Raw genomic sequence first — 22777 nt, 5'->3', positions numbered from 1 at the left:
TTTGCTGATAAACTCAATGTAATAATTGACTTACGAGCTTTTAAGTAGGAGTGTAAGGTCTAGATTCAAATTTGGTTTGCTGCTGCTGCTAAGTTGCTTCAGTCGTGTCCAACTCTGTGCAACCCCATAGACGGCAGCCCACCAGGCTCCCCCATCCCTGGGATTCTCCAGGCAAGAACACTGGAGTGGGTTGCCATTTCCTTCTCCAATGCATGAAAGTGAAAAGTGAAAGTGAAGTCGATCAGTTGTGTCTGACCCTCAGCGACCCCATGGACTGCAGACTACTAGGCTCCTCTGTCCATGGGATCTTCCAGGCAAGAACACTGGAGTGGGGTGCCATTGCCTTCTCTGACAGAAGGTTTACTTATAACTAAATATGGAAAACAGAGCAGAGCAAAGAAAACCCTGGAAGACCCACCAGGATGCTACTGCAGTCATTCAGGTAAGAATGGCTGAAGTTTAGAGACCTCCAGAGGTAAAATCATTGCAACTTTATGATGGATTTGATAGAGGCCGAGGAAACGGTTATTACATAACTCGAGGAAGTGTTTATTTCATATGGAAGGTAAAAATACATATACACTGATTAGAAACAACTCCTGGTATTCTAGCACCACTGTGTGGATTAAACGCGACACTGCAGGGAGTATACACGCTAACACAGAGGCGCAAAGCAGCAACATGAGGCAATGGTACAACAAATCCATCTTCTTCATACTTGTGCCAAAGACCTGGGCAATGCTGGACACGCCAGAAACTTCTCAGCCCTCTGCCTTAGTACAAATGCGTGCTCGACTGCGAATGCACGGATCTGGAAAACCGTGTTAGGGAACCATGAAACAGTCTCAGTCTTGCTGCATCCTGACAAGATTAATTCATATAATTTATTAGGGCACAAGAAAAGGGAACATTACATACTTAAAGTTACTGCATTTATCATGCCAGTCATCTCAAGTATAAAAAGGCAGGTAGAGGAAATGAAAGGAGAAAAGCAACATCCAGAATGCGACAGAGCTTAACCCCTGGCAGGGCTCTTCTGTGGAGTCTCCAAGCTAGCTTGGCTCTGAGTTGACTGAAGGTGAGCGATCTCTTTAGCAAAGAGCTAACAAGTCACTGTAAGTGAACTATTTCATTATTGGAAATATACCGCAAGAGCCCTGCTGGAAAAGCCTTTTCCCTTATTCTTTTAAAAAGCACTTGGGGCCTAACAAGAGGGGAGTCTCCCTTAATCTTTACCTAACTTTCTTATATAACATGCATGGACCTCAAAAATCTAGATTTTCATTCACAAATTGATTTATTGAATGTCTATTATGTGCCAGACATGGTGTTTGGCATTGAGCAAATACTGGCAAATAAGACAGACGTGGTCCCTGGCCAAGGAATGCTAACAATGGCCACAGTGACAGCTTCCTGTCCTTTCAGAATATACAATTGGATTTAATTACTTTACAAAAGTCACTTCATAGACCATTTATCTTCTTTCCACCTAGTTGCTGAGTTTGCTGCTCTTTGCATATAAAGATGTAAAGAAGCCAGAGCACAAGTCTGCAGAGCTAGTTCTGAAGCAAATGTACAGAACAAGGCAAGGCTAGATTCAGCAGCACTGCTCCCACTGAACTCTTTTAAATAATGCTTCTGTACCATCATACTTAGATCTGCTTTCCCTCAAATTTTCCTCCAGAAGAACAGGCATGAATTTTATAGTAAACTTACACAAAACAATGGTTACACGGCTTTTCTCTCCCTTTATTTTAATTATTGCCTAAATTTTTTTAACCAGCTTTTATTCTCCTTGCCTTGAAGAAACAGCCCAGCGACCAGGAAGAGCGTCTGCTTTTGGGTCAGGTTATCCACTGATGAGCAGCTTAAGGGTAAGTTACCTAACTGTCTACCCTGATTTCTCACCTGTCATAGAAGTGAACAATACTTACCCTATAAGTTATTGACAGGCTTATATTAAAAAACATGATTAGTATTTGCTATATGATGCCTGAGAAGAGTGTTAATTCCTCTGTTCCTCTTCTCCCTTCCAAGGCTAATTCTCACATAGCTGTTGATGACTTCCTTCTCTTCTGCCTCTTCTGGGTCCTTCCTCAGGTTATCTATCTCCTTTTCACTGGCCCCTTCTCCTTCACCTAGTATGTCGAAAACTCCGCCACTCACAAAACACATGAGAAAGGATTCCTCTGCTCTGCACTCAAAGCAGAGCTTTCTTCCGCCCTGTATTTCTCAAACTTCTCTAAATAAACAGTCTATACTCCCATTTTCTCATTATGCTCATGAATCCATTTCAATTTTGTTTCCAGCTCTAACATTCTACAGAAACTACTCTCACTTAAAAACATGTATTGAGCAGCCAAGATGGAATAATAGTGACCAGATTTATTCTTCCCTCAGAAACAATTAGTAAGACAAAATAAATCAGACAAAATTATATAAAACAGTAATTTTCAAGACGTGAGACAACAGGCAACAAAGGACAGTGATCCTTAAGAGATGAGAGACAAATGAGGTCAGCCCTACCGTGTACCCCAGCTTGGTGCCCTGACTGAGTGTCCAGCCCCACAGCACAAAGAGGGGCGAGTGAAGCAGAACATGGCCGACTCCCTGGGTCGAGGAATCTGAACTGAAAAGTCTGGGGAGACCAAGGCAGCTACAGTTCATCAGGCAGAGTATCAGAGAAGACAGCTGCAGAGCAAGCACTCCACAGAGCTGCAGAGGGCCTCTCTCAAATATCCAGCAGACGACTAATGGCACATGTTTGAGGAAACCACTCCAGGCCAGGGAAAGGACCAGCTGAAGGGACTAGAGGGAACAGAGATGGGAACTCACACAAGGCTGGGAGCTGCGACCATTCCCATTAGGTAGACCAGAGCAAACTACTAATTCATAGGCAGAATACACAAAACAGTCCTGTCTCAGAGGTGGTGAATAATCAGCCACAGACTCAGCACGGCTCCAGACTAGGCTAAAAAATAAATTTAAAAAAGCAAGAACCAGGGAAGCTAATGCAATAAATTCAAGTAACTGCATCACAGAACAAAGTTCAAGACGATTTATAAGGATACAATAGAGTAAAATTCACAACTTTTTGCATCCAAGATTACCAGGTTTCCTAAAGAGGAAAGAAAACAAAACCCACAATGAAGAGAATAATCAACCAACAGATGCCAACAGATAATGGTCACAGAAGTTATAATTAGCAGGATAAAACATTAAAGTATTGATTAAAGCACATTCCAAATGTTCATAATAACAACTAGAGATATGAAGGATATTAAAATCATTTAAATCAAACTTCTAGAGAGGAAAACTAAGATGAAAAACATACTGGATGGAATTAATGACAGAACAGACACCAGAAAAGAAGAGTAAAACTAAAGGCATGAAAACAGAAACTGTCCAAAATTAAGCAAACTTAAGAGACTTCTCTGACAGTCCAGGCTCTGTGCTTCCACTTTCGGAGAAGGTGATGGCACCCCATTCCCGATACTTTTGCCTGGCAAATCCCACGGACAGAGGAGCCTGGTAGGCTGCAGTCCATGGGGTTGCAAAGAGTAGGACACAACTGAGCAACTTCACTTTCACTTTTCACTTTCATGCATTGGAGAAGGAAATGGCAACCCACTCCAGTGTTCTTGCCTGGAGAATCCCAGGGACGGGGGAGCCTGGTGGGCTGACGTCTATGGGGTCACACAGAGTCGGACACGACTGAAGTGACTTAGCAGCAGTAGCAGCAGCTTCCACTTTAGAGGGCACAGGTTGCCTGGTTGGAAAATAAGATCCTGCATGCCACGCAGCATGCCCAAAAACAAACAAAAAACAAAACAACAAAAACAGAAAAAATAAAAAGAGCATTGATGAGCTGGTGTTTTACTTCTCATAATCTAAAAATGGGTTAACAAGGACTTCCCTGCAGGTCCAGTGGTTAAGAATCCAACTGCCAATGCAGGGGACAATGGTTTAATCCCTTATTCGGGAGGATCCGACATGCTGCAAGGCCGCTAAGCCCATGTGCCACAACTGCTGAGCCTGAGCTCTAGAGCTGTGAGCTGCAACTCTTGAGCCCATGGGCTGCAACCACTGAAGCCCATGTACCTACAGCCTGTGCTCCGCAACTAGAGAAAGACAGCAGGCAGCAACGAAGACCCAGCACAGCCAAAAATGAATAAATAAATAAACAATGGGTAACTAGATTCCTTAACGGAGAAAACAGAGCAGGGGGAAAAAAAAAGAGTAGAAGAAATAATGGCTGAAAACTTGCCAAAACTGATGTAAACTATAAATTCAGGGATCTAGAAAGTTCAGCAAACCCCAAGCACAAGAATCATGAGGAAAACCACATCAACACACACAATATAATCAAACCACTCTAAGTCAGGATGACAGAGAAAAATCTTAAACACAGCCAGAGGAAAAAGAGATATCATGCATAAAAGAACAAAGGATAACATATGATCTCTCATGAGAAACAATAAAAGTAGTAAGACATAAGGGTAAAATATTTTGAGACACACAAAAGCTGAACTATTTCATCACCAGAAGACCCACACTATAAGAAATATTAAAAGTCCTTCAGGCAGAGGAAAATTATACAGGTAACACTATGGATCGACATAAGGGAACAAAGGGCACCAGAAATGGCAACCATATGAGTAAATATGTTAAGATTTTTTCCCCTAATTTTACATCTCTAAGAGGTAATTAACTATTTAAACAAAATGTTGAGCGCCTCAGAACTGATCCTTTCAAATTGTGGTGCTAGAGAAGACTCTTGAGAGTCCCTTGGACAGCAAGGAGATCAAAACAGTCAATCCTAAAGGATATCAACCCTGAACATTCACTGGAAGGACTGATGCTGAAGCTCCAATGCTTTGGCCACCTGATGTAAAGAGCCAGCTCAGTGGAAAAGACCCTGATGCTGGGAAAGAGTGAGGGCAGGAGGAGAAGGGGGTGGCAGAAGTTAAGCTGGTTGGATGGCATCACCGACTCAATGGACATGAGTTTGAGCAAACTCCAGGAGATAGTGAAGGACAGGGAAGCCTGGCGTGCTACAGTCCATGAGGTCCCAAAGGTCGGACACAACTTAAGAGACTGATCAACAACATAAGTTTATAGCAATATGTAAAAGTAAAATGCATGACAATAGCATACAGGAGAGAAATGGAAGTATACTTTTGGTTCTCAAACTATACATGAAATAATAAAATATCATTTGAATGCATCATGTAATAATTTAAAGATGTACATTATAAACCTTAGGGGCGTGCCTGGTAGCTCAGTGGTTTAAAAATAAAATAAAATCTGCCTGCCAGTGCAGAAGACCTGGGTTCGATCCCTGGGTTGCAAAGATTCCCTGGAGAAGGAAATGGAAACCGACTCCAGTACTCTTGCCTGGGAAACCCCATGGACAGAGGAGCCTGGTGGGCTACAAGGGGAGATCACTTCTGCCTTTTTCTTCCTCCCTGTTCCCTAACTAACTCTGGGCCAGATACAGAAAGGAACAAGGGAAATTCTGGGGATGTGGCTAAGTTTAATTTCTTGACTGTGGTAATGACTTCCTAAGTGTATACAGACACACATCTAAACTAACTGTACACTTAAATACCTGCAGATTATTGTCATTTATATCTCAGTAAAGCTGTTAAACTGCTGCAATTAATATACCAGCAAATTGGGAAAACTCAATAGTGGCCACAGGACTGGCCACATTCCAATCCCAAAGAAAGGCAATGTCAAAAAATTCAAACTACCACACAATTGAGCTCATTTCACATGTAGCAAGTGAAAGTCACTCAGTCGTGTCCAACTCTTTGTGAGCCCATGAACTATACAGTCCATGGAATTCTCTAGGCCAGAATACTGGAGTGAGTAGACTTTCCCTTCTCCAGGGCATCTTCCCAACCCAGGGATCGAACCCAGGTCTCCCACATTGCAGGCGGATTCTTTCCCAGCTGAGCCACAAGGGAAGCCCCACCTGTAGCAAGGTAATGTTCAAAATCCTTCAAGTTAGACTTCAACAATACATGTACCAAGAACTTCCACATGTACAAGCTGGATTCAAAAAAGGTACACGATCCAGAGATCAAATTGCCAACATCCGCTGGATCACACAAAAAAGCAAGAGAGTTTCAGAAGAACATCTATTTCTGCTTCATTGTCTACGATAAAGTCTTTCACTGTGTGTATCACTACAAACTCTGGAAAAGTCTTAAAGAGATGGGAATACCAGAGTACCTTACCCGCCTCCTGAGAAACCTGTATGCACATCAAGAAGCAACAGTTAGAACCAGACATGAAACAACAGAGTGGTTTAGAATTGGGAAAGGAGCATGTCAAGGCTGTGAACTGTGACCCTGCTTATTTAACTTATATGCAGAGATTATCATGTGAAATGCCAGGCTGCGTGAACTACAAGCTGGAATCAAGACTGCAGGGAGAAATATTAATAAACTCAGATATACAGTTGACACCACCATCATGGCAGAAAACGGACAGGAACTAAAGGGCCTCTTGATGAAGGTGAATGAGGAGTGTGAAAAAGCTGGCTTAAAACTCAACATTCGAAACTAAGATCATGGCATCCGGTCCCATCACTTCATGGCAAATAGATAGGGAAACAATGGAAACAGCGATAGACTATGTTTTCCTGAGCTCCGAAATCACTGTGGACGGTTACTGCAGTCATGAAATTAAGATACTTCCTCCTTGGGAGAAAAGCTATGACAAACCTAGACAGCATATTTAAAAAGCAAAGGCATCACTTTGCCAACAAAGGTCCATTTAGTCAAAGCTATGGTTTTTCCATCAGTCATATACCAACGTGAGAGTTGGATATTAAAGAAGGCTGAGTGCCAAAGAACTAATGCTTTCAAATTATGGTGCTGGAGAAGAATCCTGTGAGTCCCTTGGACAGCAAGGAGATCGAATCAGTCAATCCTAAAGGAAATCAACCCTGAATATTCACTGGAAGGACTGATGCTGAAACTCCAATACTTTGTCCACCAAAGGTGAAGAGCCAACTCACTGGAATAGATCCTGATGCTGGGCAAGACTGAGGGCAGGAGGACAAGTGGACGACAGAGGATGAGATAGTTAGATGGCATCACTGACTCAATGGACAAGAATTTGAGCAAACTCCGGGAGACAGTGAAAGACAGGGAAGCCTGGCATGTTGTAGTTTCCATGGGGTCGCAAAGAGTCAGACACAACTGAGTGACTGAACAAAAAAAGCTGTTTAATGTTGTGATATGAAATCATCTATTACTAATCAGTCATGCTTCAGCCCCAGAGATGAAACACTGAAAAAGATGGATACAGGACTCTCAACACAGAATATAGTCTTAGCAGAGAAAACAGACGCCAAATGCTGAGAAATTTGATATAGTCTATGAAGAATCAGGTCTATGGAAAAGTACATATTCTAATTTGTACAGATTTTATAGTATAGGTTCTAATAGCCAAGAAAGGAATCTGACTTTCTTGTAAACCAAGATCAAAGAATGGAGTATGAATTAGCTAAGTGAAAATATACACATTTACTGAGTGGAGAGTCTAGGGGGAAAAAAATATATAAGAGAAATGCCCAGAAATGGAATTGCTAGGTCAAAGGGCAGTTACATTTTATACAAAAGATTTTTATTGCTTAGTTCTTTGAGATAGAAAAAGACAGAGTGACATTTACTGTTTATGCAGCGTCACAAGGGGTAGCATAGTGGGTTTTAGAACAATTACACACTAGTAAAGTAATGCTCAAAATTCTCCAAGCCAGGCTTCAGCAGTACGTGAACCGTGAATTTCCAGATGTTCAAGCTGGTTTTAGAAAAGGCAGAGGAACCAGAGATCAAGTTGCCAACATCCACTGGATCGTCGAAAAAGCAAGAGAGTTCCAGAAAAACATCCATTTCTCCTTTATTGACTATGCCAGAAGCCTTTCACTGTGTGGATCACAATAAACTGTGGAAAATTCTGAAAGAGATGGGAATACCAGACCACCTAACCTGCCTCTTGAGAAATCTGTATGCAGGTCAGGAAGCACCAGTTAGAACTGGACATGGAACAATGGACTGGTTCCAAATAGGAAAAGGAGTACGTCAAGGCTGTATATTGTCACCCTGCTTATTTAACTTATATGCAGAGTATATCATGAGAAATGCTGGGCTGGAAAAAGCACAAGCTGGAATCAAAATTGCCGGGAGAAATATCAATAACCTCAGATATGCAGATGACACCACCCTTATGGCAGAAAGTGAAGAGGAACTAAAAAGCCTCTTGATGAAAGAGAGAGGAGAGTGAAAAAGTTGGCTTAAAGCTCAACATTCAGAAAACGAAGATCATGGCATCCGGTCCCATCACCTCATGGGAAATAGATGGGGAATCAGTGTCAGACTTTATTTTGGGGGGCTCCAAAATCACTGCAGATGGTGATTGCAGCCTTGAAATTAAAAGATGTTTACTCCTTGGAAGAAAAGCTATGACCAACCTAGACAGCATATTGAAAAGCAGAGACATTACTTTGCCAACAAAGGTCCATCTAGTCAAGGCTATGGTTTTTCCCGTGGTCATGTATGGATGTGAGAGTTGGACTGTGGAGAAGGCTGAGTGCCGAAGAATTGATGCTTTTGAACTGTGATGCTGGAGAAGACTCTTGAGAGTCCCCTGGACTGCAAGGAGATCCAACCAATCCATTCTAAGGGAGATCAGCCCTGGGTGTTCTTTGGAAGGAATGATGCTGAAGCTGAAACTCCAGTACTTTGGCCACCTCATGCAAGAGTTGACTCATTGGAAAAGACCCTGATGCTGGGAGGGATTGGGGGCAGGAGGAGAAGGGGACGACAGAGGATGAGATGGCTGGATGGCATCACCGACTCAATGCACATGAGTTTGAGTGAACTCCAGGAGATGACAATGGACAGGGAGGCCTGGCGTGCTGCGATTCACGGGGTTGCAAAGAGTCAGACACGACTGAACTGAACTGAACAACACATAAGACAAGAGAATAAAACTCAATGCTCTGAGCTCTTCGAGTCCAGACACCCCAACTTCATTCTCACATCCCAACTGCAGAGCTTCACACACCACAGGTGCCTGCCAACAGTTTGTTGCATTAATATGAACCCCCTGGGCTGGTTATAAAAGAAATCAAACCATCAGGAGGAGCAGCTCAATCATCTCACACTCTCTCTAAAAATGGCAGTTTTTAAAAGAATTAACCTCTCCTTCATTGTCCTCAAGTAATTCTTAATGAAAGCTCCTCATGTGAACTACTGCAAAGCCTCCAAACTGGTCTCCCTGTCTCCACTCCCCTCATCGTCCAAACTCAATCTCCTAGAGCCTAGGAGTGAGCTTGTTGTGGTTTAGTTGCTAAGATGTGTTCGATTCTTTTGCAAACCCATGGACTGTAGCCTGCCAGGTGCCTCTGTCCATGTGATTTCCCAGGCAAGAATACTAGAGTCAGTTATCATTTCCTCCTTCAGGGGATCTTCCCGACCCAGGGATTGAACCCATGTCTCCTGCATTGGCAGGCAGATTCTTTGCCTCCAAGCCACGGGGGAAGCCCCAAAGAGTAAACTATTCAATCCCCAATTTAGCGATTTCCCTTCTCTACTTAAGACCCTAATGTAAATAACATCTCATCACCTCCACCTGTGCATCCCAAACAATAATCTAAGACCAATACTGGTGAAATGAGGGAGAAAAAGAATATCTTAGTTTTTTCACAGTCAGTGTACTCGAGGAATACTTATTGTGACAGTTTGCTTCCTGCTTTTTTCATGTCAAAATATCCTTCTGATTATGAAAAGGTGGGTGAGGACATGACAGTTTTTAAGAAACAGCTCCACTAAGGAAATTAACAAGCTGGTAAATCTAAGACAGCTGAGCTTTACTTTGTAATTGCCCATGGAAAAGTCTGGGAAACACTGACTCACAGGATAAAAAAAAGCCAAAGATAAAAAGTGCCTTCACCTATCTAAATCTTCTCACTCTCCCAGCAGATTTTTTTTGCTCCTGCAAAACAGCACTGCAGTAGTGCCCTTCATAGAGTCTAATTGTTTCCCCTTTGCTCAGGCTTTCCCAGGAATGGAATGACCTCAATAACTTCTCTTCTTCATTCAGTGTACTGAGTATCAACTATGCCAACCACTGTCTCTACAGAGTGAGCACTGAGCAAAAGAGAAACACCACGGGAGGTGGAGGAAACAGATATCAAATAAACAAAGAATTAAAAACTATAACAAGTACTGCCTTAAAGAGAATGGAATGAAGGTGCCCAAAATCGAAAGCAGGAAGACTCGTCAGCAAGGTACTATAGTTCACGTGAGAGATATCAATGATTTGGAGCAGGGTAGAGGCATGGAGAAGACAAGATCTTGAGTTGACAGGCTTTGCTGAGAAATTGAATAGGAGATTATCTCACTGTACCTCACTGTGCACACTGTTGAACCATGGCAGGCAAAGCATGAGCAGGGATGATGGAAGAAAACTCAAGGAGTTGTAGGAATGGCAGACACGTTTACTGTCTCCTGACTGGCACAGCAGCCATAGAAACAGACACACTATTTTCTCCTCTCATGGTTGACCCAGTGGACACAGCTATAACGCAGCCGCAAAGGCTTCTCAGGTGGTGCTTATACGGGGCACTGAACGTGCACAGTACAATAAATGATCTCAGCTGTTACATAACTACGTATTCACAAAACGTGGGGCAAGAGCGAGAGGTTGTGGGGCGAGAGCCTGACCACTGCTGATTTGCTGATCTTGGCTAATTTGCTCTTTCCCCGTAGAGATTAAAAAAAAAACAAAACAAGAAATACACCAAAGATGACTAAAGCACAAACGACTATGTCGACCTGCATTAGAAGTCTTCCCATACATACCCACTCTGTGCTTGATTATACTACTTGCTTTGGCCAGTGGAACAACAGCAAACTTACTGAGAGCAGAGCCTGAAAAACCTCTTGTGCACTGCTTGTCTCTTGGAATAAGCCCGTGGCAGCCTGCTGGATGAGAGACCACATGGAGGAAAACCAAGAGGAGAGCATCTGAAACCATCTTACAGCAGCCTATAGCCAGAGAACCACAAATGTATGAGAAAGCCAAGTCATGACTAGAACCACCTAGCTCACCTGTAGACTTATAAGCACTAATAACTGCTTACTGTTTTGAGCCACTGAGTTTTGAGGTGGTTTTTTAATGCAAGGCTAATTAACATGGAGTTATCATTTATTTATGTAAGGTGGGAGAAAGGGAATGAAAAGAAACAGCAAGCTCATTTTCTCTTACCCGGATCAACTCCTACCTATTCTTTAAAGCCCAACTGAGATATCAACTCCCTCATCTAGACGCTTTCCTAGATGTCTCTGGCTGGATTGAGAAACATGGAGACACCATTACTGTTCTGTACATATCCTGATCACTGCCTTACCACATCCTCTTGTAATTATCGGCTTATATCTTTCTTCCTAGCTAGACAATAGCAACTTTACATTACTGTATCATATTCATCTTGATTGTATCAGCATGTAACATAAAACAGGGTCTCGAGAGGTTGCTGAGTTGGTATAATTTATACATTAAATGAATAAACACTTACTTGATACTATAAAACCTATTAACTCTATCGCTCAAAGTGTGATCCACTGACAACATGAATCAGAATCAGCAGGGCGGTGTATTAAAAATGCAATTTCTGGGCTCTTTATCGTCAACAAAAATGCCACTCGTTACATTGTAAAAACACGGATGATTATTCCCGCCACCGACAGATTAACAAAAAAGTAGTAGAAGTATGGGTACTAAACCAACTCGTCTCCAATTTTTTCTCGAGCTGTAATCTACGACAGTCCTCAATCTGACAGCCTATAACTGCAATAGAGTTTCTCTTCTAAGAACTGGGTCTCAGCCAGAGTACAAGAGCAGAAGATCTTCCAAAGAGGTGTGGCTTCTCAACGCACACAGAGGATGCTCCAACAGCACAGCCTGTCCTGAGCACTCTCTGCAGCAGGGATCAGACCAGGACCGACAGGCGGCGTGGCCTAGACAGTACCCCAGGCCGGCTCTCGGAGCCCGGGCAGCAGAGCTGAGGGCGGAACCCACGGCCCTGCTACGCCAGAGCCACTCGAAGGCGGCTCCCTTGGGGGTCGGGGATAGGCGTCATTCTCCAGAGAAAGCCATGGTAAACCCCAGCCCGGCTTGACCGTGAGGAAAGCCACAGTCGCCTGGCTAACCGAAGTCAAAAAAGAGGAAAATGCAGGCTGGGTCGCGCCGAAGGAAACCGAAAGGTGAACGGAACCGAGTGCGAGAGGGTGCCGCCGCTTCCCACCTGCGTCAAGTTCCAGCTGGTAAGAGGGCAGCGGCTCGAGGGAGAGCTTGTAACCCTCGAAGCGGGGATCCAGCAGAGGTCTCTTCACCCGCAGGGAGCAATTAGCAGCCACCTCCATTGCCTTCCAGGGGCGCAGCGTGAGAATTAGTAAAGCTCTCGTTGAAAGGTCCGCGCTTCCCTGGTAGCACTGTGGCTTGGAGGCGGCGTGGTTCTCATCCCAGAAAACACTGCGGCGTAACCTGCCGTCTGGGAAATGTAGTGCCCACGAGAAAGTTGCCTCTGTTGCATGCTGGGATATGTAGTCTTTCGGGAACTCAATGCCCGTACGACAGAAGGATCTGGACTCTCTTACCCAGAAGGCTGAGCGACAAGGAGGCGGCCCGCGCTGGTTAAATTCTCACTTTATAGGCAGGGTGGCGAGACCCCGCCCCGGAAATGCGTGTGCTAGCTTTCTGTGTGCTTAGGTGCCCGAGCTACTGAGGGTCTAGGTCCGGGCAGCCGAAGAGTGTGGTAGGTAACGGTCGTCAGCGCAAGGGTCATTTCGTCGCTGGGAAGGGACGGCCCTCGCCCGCGGTGATGGTGGTGAGCTATGCCCGTGGTCCTCAGGGCCGGGACCCGGGCCCAGCCCAGGCTCCTTTCGATGTGCTGTCTCTCGTTAGCTTCCCCGACCCGCACTCGCGGGCCTGTAGGGCTCTCCGACAGGGCGTGCTACCGGAGTTGGCCTGAAGCCAGTCTTCGCTTTGTTTTCTGGCTCCTCCCCTCCCGCCTCTCCCGCTGTCTCCGCCCTATTCTATTTTCCCAAAGAACGTCTGAACTGGGAGGAATCCCCTAGCGCCCTTGTTTTACAAGTGAGAAAACTGAGGCCTTTTAAGAACTGACTTGTCCAAGGTCACTATCCGTAGTGTCGGGACGAAGGCAAAATCAAGTTCAGTGTTCTAGGGAAGGTACTGACTGGAGATCTTAGTGTTATTTTGAAAATGTTAGCCTGCAACTGCAAAAGCAAACATATACTAGTTCTTTCTCAACCTCTCCTTTTTCCTGTTGCATTTAAAAAAAAACACACAACTCTGAAAACTCACCGCCACTCTCAGTTTTCTTATAGGCGGCGAATTGGGAGACAACAAAAGTTCTCAAGTTAGTGACAGATAAGCCCAGATAAGTAGGGTAACGTTGGCTTATTCCAAGTTTTACAACTTAACCTTCCTCTTACTTTTACACCGTTTTGGTTGTTTGTTTTTACTGAAAATTGAGGATTTTCTAAGTTAGGAATTTAGTTGAGATTTCTTTTTTCTTTATCCCAACCTGCAAGTTTTGATAAAGAACATACCCACACACAGCTAGTTTGGCGGTTGGAATTCTGTACATCCTAGTGAAAAGTAAAGCGCTTAAGAGCCTTATCTGGAAATTTTGTCACCAACCGTACTTAATCTTTTATTGATATTCAGGTTATATAGCTTCCCCCAAATTTTGAATGCATTTAGTTAAGAGGCAGAAATGATTAACAGGGGTCACAGTATCTGAGTTCATTTTTCTATCTTGGTTCCTCAGTTTCCTCACCTGTAAAATATAAACTGTGTTAATACTACTTACATAAAAGAATAAGATCTGGGAATTAAATGAGATAAAAACACATTAGTTCAGTGCCAGGCACATATGCATTTAATAAATGTACAGTAATTGTTGTTATCCAAAGACTTATTAATGAAGGGAAATGGGAGGGGAATTGTAAAGTTCATCATTATGACTTCTTGGGAAACAGTAAATAATATTGAGAGTAATGACATTGTCAACACATTGTTGAAATTTATCACCCCTTCAGTTGATAGAATGTTACCTGTGTTGAGGTGCTAGCCTAGAGGATTTAGAAGACAATGCTTTGTAAGTGTTCTATATCTGAAAATACATGTTGATGTTCAGGTTAGCAAGATGAACAAAGATGCGCAGATGAGAGCAGCGATTAACCAAAAGTTGATAGAAACTGGAGAAAGAGAACGGTAAGTAATAGATTGTGTTAATAAACTACATTTAACATCTTTAAACTATAATTTTGTTATATTACAAAGAATCTAGTTACCAAGTAACAATACTGATGTTAGTAGAAATAATTACAGAAAATTGAGATTATCCAAAACTTCAATTCCTAACATCAATTTTAAAAAAATGTTCAGGTCTGTTAAATATGGCAAGACTTGGAAGGAAGTGAATCATGTATATACAAAGATGAACAGGAAATGACTCTCTCTCAAAAAATGTGTAAACTAAAGGAGAAGAAAAATACATACCCAAATAACTGCTGTTGGAGATAAAATGTTGCCCAGTTTTTAAGAGAGTCTACATAATGGAACCAGTTTCAGTTACCAAGCTCTCATATCCTTAGAGTGCATTTGCTGTTTTTACTCTCTGAAATATTCTTCTTTCCCCCCCACCTTTAGCTAATTTGATGCTCATTATCAGGTTTTAACTTAAATATCATCTCTTCTAGGAATCTGTTAATTCCCAAATACCTTGTTCTATCATAGCATTTAATCACTTTGTATTATACTGGCCTACTTTGCTAGTTTGTATAAGTAGAATCTGAGTTTCTCCACAGCAGAAACTATACCCAGCATCATACCTAGCTCATAATTGGCCAAGTAAACATCTGAGGAATGAACAGGTTTGAAAGTGCAGAGGAGAGGCTAAAGAATCAAAAAAGGCTTCCAGGAGCAGGGTGATAAATTGTATGAGAGAAACCTAAGAGGGAACTTTCAGTTTCTACCTGGTGATCAGTGAAGTCTCCCAGAATGGTGAAGTCTTCCAGAATGGTGGAAGTGTTACGTCACCTGGGAGAGTCGAATTAGTGGTTCCCCAGCACAGTAAAAGAGAAAGGACAGTCTGGGCAGATGGAAACAAATATGCAAAGTCAAAGAAATTTGTTCTAATATGATAATATTCTGGGAGAACTGTGCAATTAAAATGTGAAAGACAGTGGACAGGAGAAATGTGGTTTTTGTATAATCAGAAATCTTTCCATTAAAAAGGATGAGAAACTAGCTCAACTAATGGAAATGTATAATATCGTGTAACTGAAAGTCTAGGGTTTGAAGGTGCTTCAGGCACCACTGGGTCGAGTCTCTCAAAAATTGTCACCAAGAATATGTCTTTATCTTCCTGTCTCATATCTGCTTTCCTCTGTTGGCTTTATTTTCCAGAAGGCACTACGCACAAGGTGGCAGGAATTAGGAGCTCAAAATTTACATCTCCAGCTAAAACTCTTTCTCCTAGTAGTTTCAGCAATGTACTTAACTTGGTTACATCCTTGTTCAGTAATAGGCCATTCATGATCCACCTTGCCTAGCTCACATTTCCATTGCTAGAGCCCCTACCCAGATTTCTTACACCAGAGTTGTAGAGTGTTTTTGCTGTCAAAGAAATGGCAGAAAAATAGGTGGTAGGTTTGCAAAAACATTTGTTGACTTATCCTTTGGTGGTGGGAGGCATTAAAAAATTTTAAGAGGCTGACTAGATCGTGTTACACTTTAGGAATGTTATTTTGGCAGTGTGAAGGAGATTTGAAGGACTAAAGATAGATTGAGAAGATAATATCAGGCGAAAAGTAAAATGGCAAAAAAGGAAAGAACTTACGGTTTGTTTGTTTTTTTTTTAAGTAAAATCAACAACCCTTGATATGAGGAATGAGGAAGAAGAAAGCCTCTAGAACAGTGCCTTGGGAAACCAAGAGGATAGTATTGCCAGTAATGGCTGTAGGGGATTATGTATTATTGTTTTTCATTTGTCTTCATTCACGTAGCTTTAAGTTACTGAGTTTCTACCGTTTGCCATGTCCTGTTAAGGTCTGAAGATACAATAGCGAACAAAATGAAGCCTGTTCTTTTATACTGCTTACATTCTAATGGAAGGAGACAGAAAATACACGTGCAGTGTGTCAGATGGTGAGGAGTTCTAGAGGAAAAATAAAGCAGAGAATAGTCAGGTGTGTTATAGAAAGGAAAAAAAGTGGACCTCACTGATAAAGAGATCAGAAAGATTTGAGGGAGTGGGGAGACTCATTGCCATGGTCCTGAAACAGCTTGCCTGGCTTTTTTCTTTTTCTTTGGCCATGTTTCACACGCCTTTGGGACCTCAGTCCTTCGTCCGGGATGGAACCCAGGGCCCTGCAGTGAAAGCACTGCATGCTAATAACTGCACTGCCAGGACATTCCTTGCCTGGCCTTTTGAGGAACCCATGGAAGCCACTGAGACTGAGTCAGTTGGGTAAGGGAGAGAAACAGTAAGGTCAGAGACATCGCTGGGGAGGGGGCAAACCATGCAGGGTCTCCTAGGCTCTGGTAAAGACTGGAAATTGCATTTTGGGTAAACTGGGAGTTCCCTGGAGGGTTTTGAGCAGGGAGAGGAGAAGGAAGTGCACAGGGGAAGTGGCAGGGGAACAAGTCAGCAGGCTGTGGCAGCAGTCCAGTCAAGAGAAGATGGTGGCTCAGACTAGCTAGTAATGGCAGAGGTGGTGAAAAGCATTTGAATTTCAGGTATATATTTAAAAACTGGAACCAGTAGGATGTGCTTATAGATTGGATATTAGTGTTATCAAAATTACTGAGTGAGGGCAGCGGCCAGGGTTTCTAGCCTGAGCACCAAGATGAATGGAGTTGCCTTTCTGGTAAGAACAGCTTGAGGTGGAAGAGAAGCAAGAGTTGGGTTTTGGCCCTATTAAGATTAAGTGACTTAATTAAACATCAAGATGGAAATGTCATGTAGTGAATGTTAGGAATATTGAAAAAGAAGCAGTTTGGCTTGTGACTCGACATGTTTAAGCTGAGAAATGAGATGATTTAGGATGAAGATTGAGGCTTTTTAACAGTAGGTTTTGCAGTAGGTTTTTTGCACCCATGATGTCATCAGTTTTAATACATACCATTACTTTTTTAACCATTAAGAAAAGAAAATACTGCCAATTAAATTATGATAGGCCAATGACTGGATTGTTAAAATATGGGAAAGTACAGACTTAGAATTAATGAAATACCATAGTTAATGTAGTAACTAAAGTTCTTCCCTGGTGGCTCAGACGGTAAAGAATCTGCCTGCAACACAGAAGACGCGGATTCGAACCCTGGGTTGGGAAGATCCCCTGGAGAAAGGAATGGCTATCCACTCCAGTATTGTTGCCTGGAGAATTCCATGGACAGAGGAGCCTGGCAGGCTACAGTCCATGGGGTCACAGAGAGCCCGACATGACATGACTGAGCTACTAACATATAACATAGCTAATGTATAATTTAGAAGGGTAATAAGAAAAAGGGAGGGGGGAATCTATACGGTTGAGATATAATGGGGCAGTAAGATAATTAACAGTTAAGAATTTGTAGTTAAAGAATGGATTCTGGGGTTTGAAGCTTTCAAAAGTACAGCTGCTTCAAACTCAACTAATACCCTTTTGAAGTTGTACAAACCCCACAATATTCCTGTTGGTGGAGGGAAGTAGAAAGTGTGTTAAGAAGGCCCAAGTAGGGTTTCTTAAGTATTGTGTCCCATCCACTTGACTGAATTTTATTGATGATGAAAATGAAGCTCAGCATTTAAATGACTCACATAAGATCAAAGAACTTTTTAGTGATAGAACCAAGATTAGGCCATGTTTAAATTAAAAGTTTTGTAACCAGAAGGCAGGGGATTTTTCATTGAACAGGGAAGCTTTGCTTCAAACATTCCTGTCTAAGATACTGTACGCTGCTGTAGTTTAATTTGGAAACACTTCTTTTTTAACAGCCTCAAAGAGTTGCTGCGAGCTAAATTAATTGAATGTGGCTGGAAGGATCAGTTGAAGGCACACTGTAAAGGTAATCAGTTTGATTTAGAAGATAAGCTAATTCCATTGCTCTCAACTGTGTGAGTCTGAAATTCACTAGTGAATTATAATCAGTATTTTAAAATGTATTGAGTGCTCAAGCATAGTTTTACACAAATAGAAAATTGAATCATGTGGTACAGACTGCTTGCACTGAGTGATCATATGTATACCTGTTCTTAAATTTTAGAAATGTTTCTTTGTGTTTCTCTTAAAACACTTGAGGCAAGATTTCCTCTGGCATGAAATATCCCACCTTTCTCAGTGTGCCTACTGGAAGTGAAACATTAGTGATTCCTAGTCAGTTTTTCTTAGTAACATGTTAAGCATGTTATGGCTGGCAGACTTATAGAAATTTTATCTCCTGTCTTTAACAGTGTTATTTTTGAAAAAAATCATCTATAAAAGCTCTTAGAAAATTACTTCTATTTTTTAAATTATAAAGTGGAAGCTTGTTAAATTACTGGGTATTGATGATGATGCCATTAGCTAGATTCCACAAGTCACTAAGGTGAGCCTCTGTCCTTTCTGGCTCAGCTTTTGGCATGATGGAATTCTGGAGATTTATAATGAATTCTCATTGTAATGGTTTCTACAAATGATAATAGAGACTTTATATCATTAATCCAAAGAGGGCAATGTGCCAAATTAACAAAAGCGTAGACTTCAAGCTCAAATAGACCTTTGTGTAAGACTGGAGCTGGATTTCAAGTCGTGTTTGAATGAGTTATTTAATTTTTAAGTGTCACTTGCCTCACTTTCAAAGTGGGAAAAATGCCCAGGCCATTAGATAATTGTGAATATTAAATATTGCAAAGCACCCAGCACTTAATAGGGGTCCAGTAAGTGTTAACTCCTTTCCTCCTCCTCCTCCTCCTCCTCCTCTTGGTCCAGCATAGAGAAGAGAAAGGAGCAAAGGAGTTGTTCCATATTTTAATTTTGGGCAGTTTGAATTTACAGTTCAAATTCATTCTACTTATTACAACTATTTGTCTTACGTTTTGAATCTGGTGAATACATGCTGTGTTTAAGGTTGAACTAAATCTTCATTAGAACGAAAAAAAGAAGTATCCTCTTTTTTTTTTTTTTTTAAAGACCAGTCTGGACTCTAAAAACATGATCTTAACCCTTCCTCTATGAAAATCTTTCTTACAGATAATGATTTTAAATGATATGATTTGTTTTTTGCTTTTGCATAAGAGGTAATTAAAGAAAAGGGACTAGAACACGTTACTGTTGATGACTTGGTGGCTGAAATCACACCAAAAGGCAGAGGTAAGGAATACAAATTGTGTGAAAGGAAATGTGGGCTAAGACATGATTTGTTTTCTCTTTTGCTGGTTCAGGTTTTCTTTTTTTTTAACAAGGAAAAGCACTCTTTCTAAAATTATGTGGGTATACTTACATCTTTGGGAAGAGTTATAGTTGTCTCGCCAACTTTCTTGCACAGTTTTGAGTAACGAGGTATAAAATGTTTTGTACTCTTAAAACAATATACACATGTAAGTTGATATGGTTGTTAAACCAGATAATTTCTAAAACTTGGGATTTTTTTTTTAGAGGCAAATATTACCGGAAGCTAGGATTTGTTAAGTTTAGCCTTATGTGTCATAGTTCAGCATTTTACACCAGCCCCTGAGTCATTGCTCGCTTTCCTTATTAAAAATAAACAAAGTTGTCTTCTTGGATGTCTAATTAAGAATCTGGTAGCTCCATAAGTAACTTCATGATTGGGTAATTCTTGTTTAAGACTCACACTGCAGCTGCCTTCTTAATTTCTCTCTTTAATTCCTTGTTAAGAGAAACCAAAAGAAACAGCGGAAATATGTTAAGTCTGCATGCAGTAATTAGGTGTAACTAGATTATTTTCATTCGAGGAAGGCGGTAGGGGGTGGTTGTGGTTACAAGTGGAAGCAGGTAAACTAGATAGCCCATTCGTAGTTTCCTCACACAGAAAAAGTAAGAAGAGCTGAAGTGTGAAAAGCAAATCACTTTACAGTTACTGCCAGAGAATACTAGGCCCTGAACTGCTACCACCTGGAGAGAGCTGTAGCACCCCACGGTCCTGTCCAGCCATCTTTCAAAACAGAACTTTGTCGGTCAATCATAGTTCAGGGAGGGGGCAGTATTTATTGCCCTCCCCAGGGATTTATATTTTTAAATAAATTTCTATATTTTGTTTCTACTTTTCTTCTGTAATTTATGCTTAATCTGTTAACATTTAAGAAGTAAATCTGTTAACAGGGTAGAAATTATCTCTGTGTTTCCTTCAGTGCTTTTGTGTTGGATATTTCAATCCCTTATAGCTCCCCTGCTAGAGAATTAGCAAAAAAGAAAAGTAAAAATAAATCTTTTCTTTTTATTGTTAAGAAAGTATTTTTTTAATTAACATTTTTAATGTCAGTTCTGTGAACTTTATACAGCTGTATGGATTCGTTCTAAAAGACTCCCTCAAGCTATTCCTTTATAGTCACACCTCATCCGTAACCCCAAGGCAGCTGATCTGTTCTCAGTCATCATAATTTTGAGTAAAAGTATATTTAATATACATATTGATCACATTTCCAGTGGACTTAATTATGTAGTCCTTATTTCTCAGCAGGTTTATACTAAATTTATAAAGAGGAGTATCTGTCTTATTTGATTTCTGTCATTTGTGGAATTTTTTGTAGAAATATTGAACTATATATGAAGATTTCATTTCCTCTGGATTCAAGCAAATAACATTAGAGGTTAAAGTTAATTCCTTCTTGTCCTTATTTATTAATAGCCAAAAAGGGGGGAAATAGTGTAGATTTAATAACTGACATTTAATATTAAGTTTCAAGGATCAGGGCTTCCCCCCTGCCCCCTTGCCCCCCGCCTTTTTTTTTTTTGGCTGTGCCTTGCAGCTTCTAGGATCTCAGTTCCCCAAAAAGGGAATGGACCTGGCCCAAATGGTAGTGAAGCCTGTGCTCCTAACCACTAGGCCACCAGGGAACTCCCATTTCCCTATTTTTGGTTTAATATTCAGAGTAGATAATATAGGCAGTCACATGATTCAAGATTTGAAACATGAACATATGACAGAAACAACTGTTGCTGAAGCTCTTGCATCTTTGTTGATTCAAGAGGATATATGCATTTGTTTTAATACAGTATCACCAAATTATCTCCCCAAATATGCTGTATCAATTTATTCTCCCACCAGCCAATGTAACAGGGCCAGTTTTCCCTCGGTCTTGCCAATACATATATTGGTGAGCTTTGGATTTTAGCCAATCTGATTGGTAAAAATATGCTCTCAGAATGATAGTTTTAATTTTCAGTTCTGTTGTGAAGTTAAATTCTTTTGACATTCAAGAACTGTGTGCTTCTCCTTTCATCATTTTTCTGTAAGCCTGCTGATCTTCTTCCTATCAAGTTGAAGAAATTGTATAGTAGAGAGATTACCCTGTTTTTGTAAGAGTGCTTTCTCCTTTTTTTGTTTGATTTTAACCAGGCTTATTAAGTTGCATTTGAATCAGATTTAGCAATCTTTTACAGCCTCTCTTTCAGAAAGGCCTTTTCTATTCCTTGTGTAAAGAATTTTCACATGTGCAGTATATTTTTAGGTATTGGATAGTTCTTTCAAACAATAAATTTCAAATATATTTTATTTTCTCAGATGTCTTTTTTTTTTATTATTGAAGCATGAGGGTTATGAATTTTCACTTGGTAATCCTAAATAAAATACCAGATCTCAAATTGATAAATATTAATTGGAATCATCTTACTCTTATGTTTTTATTTTATATTTCAGCCCTGGTACCTGACAGTGTAAAGAAGGAACTCCTACAAAGAATAAGAACATTCCTTGCTCAGCATGCCAGCCTTTAAGATTGAATTAGATTGTGTTGTTTTGTGGTTTTATTTCTAAAGTAAAACTTGCCATAAATTAGGAATCGATTTCCCAAAATAAAATCCTTTTTTGTATGATGGTATACAGTTTTCAGTAATGATGTATACATTGTATTGATTTTTTTCCCTAAATGTGTTATTTTAATAAATATCTCATGAATGAGTTTGAAGTTTCCTTGGATTTTGGAATAAATGGGACTTTATTAATAATTCATCAGATTTGTTGAGAGAAAAGTCAGCAATTAATACAGTTTAAGTGTTAAGTATGTAAATGTTAAGTAAGCACATCTCTGTACTAACAGTTTAGGAGAAGTCAGCAGCCTCTTCTGATTGTTTGGATGTAGTATATGCCTCTTTTGAATCCCTATATTTTATAATATATGTCCCATCTTGTACTATGGATACCTTATTTCTTATTTGTTATAAACGCTGAGGGTTAGGACTGGGTCTTACTCATCTTTATGTGCCTTCCTTATTCCTCAAAGAATTTACCATCTTACTGGAAGAGAGAACATTTGCAAAGTGGCTCCATACCAAGCTCCTCTCATATACTCTACTCATCTGAACTTTGAAAACAGAAACTAAATTGCATCCCCACATACTAAGGTCAAGAACGAACTAATGGGAAATAATCTCCACCCATAGCTTTACTCTGACATCAAGATTGCCAAATCCATGGACTTTTGTCTGTTCTTGTGTGAGCTCTGCTGGAAAATGAGAATGTTGACCAT

General features: G+C 40.9%; 2 protein-coding genes across 4 annotated transcripts in view; one reads left to right on the top strand and one right to left on the bottom strand.

Moving 5' to 3' along the window:
- NUDCD1 (NudC domain containing 1) overlaps nucleotides 1-12554 on the bottom strand; it is a 91739-nt gene extending 79185 nt beyond the window's left edge. For both annotated transcript variants that reach the window (XM_004011783.5, XM_012183961.4), the window contains exon 1: nucleotides 12326-12554. In XM_004011783.5, coding sequence (XP_004011832.2) covers nucleotides 12326-12443 — 118 coding nt within the window. In that variant the 5' untranslated portion in view covers nucleotides 12444-12554. The remainder of the gene's footprint in view (nucleotides 1-12325) is intronic.
- A 202-nt stretch (nucleotides 12555-12756) lies between these two features.
- On the top strand, nucleotides 12757-22210 carry ENY2 (ENY2 transcription and export complex 2 subunit). Of its 2 annotated transcripts, XM_004011781.4 has the most exons (5): nucleotides 12757-12907; nucleotides 14243-14319; nucleotides 18089-18159; nucleotides 19368-19442; nucleotides 21949-22210. In XM_004011781.4, the coding sequence occupies exons 1-5, from the start codon at nucleotides 12902-12904 to the stop codon at nucleotides 22023-22025; spliced, it is 306 nt and encodes a 101-aa protein (XP_004011830.1). In that variant the 5' UTR covers nucleotides 12757-12901; the 3' UTR covers nucleotides 22026-22210. The 2 variants fall into 2 exon arrangements, with proteins under 2 accessions (XP_004011830.1, XP_060249462.1); XM_060393479.1 differs by having other exon boundaries at nucleotides 19368-22210.
- The last annotated feature ends 567 nt before the right edge of the window (nucleotides 22211-22777 follow it).

This window comes from Ovis aries, chromosome 9 (assembly GCF_016772045.2).
Source record: "Ovis aries strain OAR_USU_Benz2616 breed Rambouillet chromosome 9, ARS-UI_Ramb_v3.0, whole genome shotgun sequence".
NCBI classification, from domain to species: domain Eukaryota; kingdom Metazoa; phylum Chordata; class Mammalia; order Artiodactyla; family Bovidae; genus Ovis; species Ovis aries.
This window is presented reverse-complemented; position numbering and strand designations above follow the sequence as displayed.

What these genes read in the sequence shown, in the direction of transcription:
- ENY2 (XM_060393479.1), top strand. An exon ending in GAAACTGGAGAAAGAGAACG is followed by an intron (nt 14,320 to 18,088) that starts GTAAGTAATAGA and finishes CTTTTTTAACAG; the next exon opens with CCTCAAAGAGTTGCTGCGAG. An exon ending in GTTGAAGGCACACTGTAAAG is followed by an intron (nt 18,160 to 19,367) that starts GTAATCAGTTTG and finishes CTTTTGCATAAG; the next exon opens with AGGTAATTAAAGAAAAGGGA.